Below are 5,206 nucleotides of genomic sequence, written 5' to 3' on the forward strand. Positions count from 1 at the left end.
CTTTTTTTTCCTGGCTTAGTTTCAACCAAAATATAGACTAATGCTAATAATAGTAATAGTGTTAATAATTGTAGATGGCCATTGGTCACACCACCAGTTTGTTTTACTGTAAACTTGGAGGAAGCCAGCAGCGCAGGCTGCACTCTGCACCGACCCCGCCCTCTTCAGCTTGTGTTAACCACAGACCTTATTTCAGGCTAACAACCAAAAACACATTCAGAACCATTGACTTCCAGACCAGGGAACATGATGACTCATTTCTGGGATAAGGACTCCTGCACCACTCTATTGGAATTGGATTTTTGTCTTAGCGTGTTTCTAAGTGTTGTTTTTAATCTACCGTTACCCAATTTAAATCAAGCTTTTTTTAGTTGCTTTCGCGCTCTTCCCCGCACACAGTGCATGCCTCGCTGCTTTTGTGCATCCTCGACCTGTATCACCCAATGCATATTTGCTTCTTTCACTTATTAAATGTTTCTCTTATCCACAGGTGTCGTGCAGCAGAAGGTCCTGGGCATCTTCCCCTCTGGACCCCCTGCTAACATGAGGACTTACAGCACATTACATCCAACGACTGGAAACATGAACATCAGAGCCTCCAACTCCACAACAACCACCCCGCAGCAGGTCTGTTTCTTTCTCCATGTCCTTTTCAGTTTCAGAAATATTAAGCATGATAATTGAAGATTTCATCTTTATGGCTTTGTGTTTCAGACCGTCACAACAGTAGGTCAAATCCAATCGGGCACCACACCTTCACCAGCTACGGCTGCGGGCGCAGCGATGCTCAGGAGTCCAGCGTTGGCTCAGCAAGGTGATCTTTCACACTATAATATCTATTAGAAAATGAAGGTCTTAGTGGCTCATGCCTTACACCGTGTTGCAACACAGTCTTGTATTTGCTTCTCACTGTTTAATGCAAGAAAATGCATATATTTACTGATAAAAAACACTGTCTTACAGAAGGCATTAATCAGGGTAAAAGAAGGATGAATCATGTATTGCTAAATTAATTTAAATGTATGTTGTAATGAAGTTTCCCACATTTATTCAAATTTGATTTAGGTGGTTTAGCATAAGCTGTAGTTCCTTTATAGCCCAACATTAGCCACCTTTAGCTTAGCGGTGGTGACTTGAAGTCATGTGACCGTGCTGTAGTTCCTTTATAGCCCAACATTAGCCACATTTAGCTTTGTAGGGTTAATAAAACATTCTCCCTCCTCTCCTCCAGGCCAGCCTCAGCAGACTGGCTCCGCCCCCCTGCAGACCCCTCAGAGAGCAGCAGGTCCGGCCCCCCCGACCCCCGGACAGACGCCTGCCGCCCCCCAGCCCAGCAGACCCCAGCAGGGTCAGGTTAAACTCACCATGGCTCAACTCTTGCAGCTCACACAGGGCGCTCAGGTGAGACACACGTCTATCGCATCAACTCAAACTTCTTCTTCTCTCCCTTGGATTTCTAAGTTAAATGCATCTCTCTCCCTCTCTCCTCTTTAGGGGGGGAACCCTGGTCTGACGGTGGTGATCCAGGGTCAGGGGCAGACCCAGGGTCAGTTACAGATCCTCCCCCATGGGGTGACGGTGGTCCCCAGCCCCGGGCAGCAGCTCATGCAGGCGGCCATGCCCAACGGCCAGGTGCAGCGGTTCCTCTTCACCCCCGTCCCCCCATCATCCTCCCCCTCCTCACCCACTACCACCCCTCAAACGCCGCTTCAAAGCCAAACCAGAGCCCCCGCACAAGTCCAAACCACCCCCTCGTCCCTGACACAAACAAAAATGGTCGCCCCTCTTCCTGTCCCGACACAAATGCCGAGTTTGGCTCCCATGCAGAACAAAATGGCTTCTCAGATATGCTCACCCACTTCCCTCCCCCACCCTATTCCCTCCCCAGCAATGACTCAAATCTCCACCCTCTCTTCGGGGGTTTTCCCTGCACAAACTGCAGTTTCGCTCCCTTTCCCGGGACAAGTTGCACCCCAAATCCAGACACATGTTTTAAGCCCCGCCCCTTCTTTAGCCCCGACTTTAATCAAAACCTCCCCCCAAATGGCCGTATCTACAAACTCGCTTCAGATCCCAGCGTCCGCCTCTCTTCCCTCTCCGGTCAGAGTCCCGACCCCAGCTCTCGCCCCCGTTTCCTCCCCAGTTTTAGGTGTTGTTTCCACACAGATTTTAGCCCCCTCCCCAGGGGGTCTGACTCAGATCCAGACCCCCCTTCATGTACCTCTTCATGCTGCTGTGGTCACCCCCGTCACCGCCACCGCTACAACACCCTCAGTGCCAGGTAAGGAACACGAGAAACGCACATCCAGAGCAAACTGTGTTTTTATGCATTTTATCTTTGACAATAGAATTATGCATCCTAATGTACGAGAAAATCTGGTTAAATAAAACAATTTAAAAGTTAAAATAATTGAAATAAACAGTTAAAAATGTTTAAATAATTCAAACAAGTTATATACAATGTGTTAATACAAAATGAAAGAAAATTACATTAAAAAAATATACGAAATATTTTAATAAAAAGTGTAAATTTTGGAGAAATGTTTTGTAAAAATAAGATAAAATATAGCAAAAAATATACACTTATATACAAAACTGTAATCTTTAGTAAAAAGTAGTGAAACAAATAATGTCAAATGTGTTCATACAGCACTTCAGCGCTTCAGTTGAGAGCCTTTGGAAGCTGCTGTGTTTACTCATGTCTGTTTATTGATGCTTCTCTTCTCCTTCCTGCTGCAGCTCTGGCTGATCTTAGGACGGCTCAGCACCAGCTCTGGACCCCGACCTTGTCTCAGACCCTGGTCCATCAGCCTCAGAACCCCCCCGCCCTGCCTCAGCCCCCTCCCCCAGGACTCCCTGCTGTGGTCTCAGTGCAGCAGCTCTCTCAGATCCCTGTTTCAGCGGTTCAGGTCCACATGGGCCTCCCTGCTGTCAGACCCTCACAGCCTCAGATCCAGACTCCTCTCTCCCCCCAGCGCCAGAACCAGATCCAGAACCAGATCCGGGCCCAGATCCAGGTCCAACCGTTCGCCCAAGTGCAACACATTCAGGCCCAAGCACAAGCCCAGAACCACGGACAGGTCCGGGTTCAGTTCACGCCTCAAACGCAGACACAGAACCTCCAGCCTCAGGTCCAGTTTCAGCCCCAGGTCCAGACCCGGGTCCAGCCTCAGTACCACCCGCAGATACAGGCTTCGTTTCAACCCCAGGCTCAACAGCAGCAGGTCCAAACTCAGGCCCAGAACCAGCTCCATCCCCAGGTTCAGATCCAGTTCCAGCAACAGAGCCAGGTTCAGCAGCAACCCCAGGTCCAAGCTCAAATCCAAACCCAGTTCCAAGTCCAGCAGCAGCAACAACCCCAGGTCCAAACTCAAATCCAAACCCAGTTCCAGGTCCAGTCCCCGCAGCAGAACCAGGTCCAGCAGCAGCAGATTCAGATCCAAGCCCAACCTCAAGTCCAAGCAAAGCTCCAGGTCCAGTTCCAGCCTCAGAACCAGACCCAGGTGCAGGTCCAGTCCCCCCTCAGGCACCAGCTGATCACGGTACCGGGCCTCCAGCAGCCGGTGCAGCTCCTCTCCGCTCTCCCTCCCCACGTGGCGGCTCAGATCCAGGCCCAGATCCAGATCCAGGCCCAGCAGCAGGGTGGAGCGGTACCACAGCAGATCAAACTGCAGCTGCCCATCCAGATCCAGCAGCAGCAGCCGACCCAGAACCACCAGATCCAGAACCTCCAGATCCAGCAGCAGTCGACCCAGAACCACCAGATCCAGAACCTCCAGATCCAGCAGCAGCCAACCCAGAACCACCAGATTCAGATCCAGCAGCAGCCGACCCAGAACCACCAGATTCAGAACCTCCAGATCCAGCAGCAGCCGACCCAGAACCACCAGATCCAGAACCACCAGATCCAGAACTTGGTGACCATCCAGGCGCCGGCGAGCGTCCAAGAGCTGCTGAAGATCCAGCAGAAACCAAAGAAGAAGAAACAGCAGGAGGGGAAGCAGAAGGACCAGAACCAGAACCTGCGGGCTGTGAGCCCGGCGGGGGAGGGGGTTCAGAAACAGGTCAGAACCAACAACTAACAATATTTACAATTTCTTACAGCAGGTAGAAACTTTTAATATTTACAGAAAGTAAGACGAGTAATATGGAGAACATTAAATATCACAATATCTCTGATGAAATACTGATATATAAATATTGAGTTATTATATAATAGGGTTGTCTATTTTAAACCGTGCAATTTAAAAAAATAATAACTTTGTATTTATGGGGATATAAGTGTGTAAAGCTAGAACATGTGAGAAAATTATACTATTGTTATTTATATTCATTCTTAGTTTTTTAAGTATGAGTTTAAATTGTATTTTTTTTATATTATATAATATAATGATATTTTTATTGTTTAACTGATTTGTTTTGTTAAAAATGTAAAAAAAACATTATTAAAGTGTGTGTGTGTGTGTGTGTGTGTGTGTGTGTGTGTGTGTGTGTGTGTGTGTGTGTGTGTGTGTGTGTGTGTGTGTGTGTGTGTTGCAGGCGGTGGTGGTGGTGAAGCAGAGTTCCTCGGCCGAGCAGCTGAAGCAGAAGAAAAGTCTCGCTGCCGCCGAGAGAGAGGAGAACCAGAGGTCTGAGGAGCAACCACAGAAAACACACACACACACACACTCGTCCCACAGCGAGGACATGTACTTTGTTACACAACAGTTGGACACTATAGCGAGTAGACTCAAATATTAAATTAGAGGCAAACACATGGGGATAGAAATCAAATAAGTATGCATCATATAACAGGAGTGAAGTTGCAGTAACTTTTGACATTTAGATCATACTGACTCATTTGAAAGGCGATAGGATGAAATCTGTAGGAGGATTAACCCTAAAATGTTCAAAAAACACCATAAAATTCAAAATGCCCGACTTCCTGTTGGGTTTACAGTCTCGCTCCAATATACCGTAATTTTCGGACTATAAGCCGCGCCTTTTTTCCCATTTTTCGACGCTGCGGCTTATATAACGGTGCGGCTAATCTATGGATTGTTACAGCTAACGGCCACTAGGGGACCTCCTAAATCTATGGATTTGTACAGCTAACGGCCACTAGGGGACCTCCTAAATCTATGGATGTTACAGGTTACAGTCCACCACCTTTAACTCTATGGGCTCTATGGCCGGTCCGCGCCCCCCACCTTTAAGCGGCGGACGG

At 48.1% G+C, this 5,206-nt stretch overlaps 1 protein-coding gene across 1 annotated transcript; it reads left to right on the plus strand.

The window, feature by feature from the left end:
- Positions 1-471: 471 nt before the first annotated feature.
- LOC104962732 (nucleosome-remodeling factor subunit BPTF-like) lies at positions 472-4,868 on the plus strand. The gene is made up of 6 exons (XM_010791224.1): positions 472-627; positions 715-814; positions 1,232-1,401; positions 1,495-2,281; positions 2,740-4,064; positions 4,540-4,868. The coding sequence occupies exons 1-6, from the start codon at positions 472-474 to the stop codon at positions 4,738-4,740; spliced, it is 2,739 nt and encodes a 912-aa protein (XP_010789526.1). The 3' UTR covers positions 4,741-4,868.
- Positions 4,869-5,206: the final 338 nt, after the last annotated feature.

The sequence above is a fragment of the Notothenia coriiceps genome, unplaced genomic scaffold (assembly GCF_000735185.1).
Source record: "Notothenia coriiceps isolate Sejong01 unplaced genomic scaffold, NC01 NC01_scaffold00035337, whole genome shotgun sequence".
NCBI lineage: Eukaryota > Metazoa > Chordata > Actinopteri > Perciformes > Nototheniidae > Notothenia > Notothenia coriiceps.

What these genes read in the sequence shown, in the direction of transcription:
- LOC104962732 (XM_010791224.1), top strand. Translation starts at nt 472, where the DNA reads ATGTTTCTCTTATCCACAGGTGTCGTGCAGCAGAAGGTCCTGGGCATC. An exon ending in TACAACACCCTCAGTGCCAG is followed by an intron (nt 2,282 to 2,739) that starts GTAAGGAACACG and finishes TTCCTGCTGCAG; the next exon opens with CTCTGGCTGATCTTAGGACG. An exon ending in GGGAGGGGGTTCAGAAACAG is followed by an intron (nt 4,065 to 4,539) that starts GTCAGAACCAAC and finishes TGTGTGTTGCAG; the next exon opens with GCGGTGGTGGTGGTGAAGCA.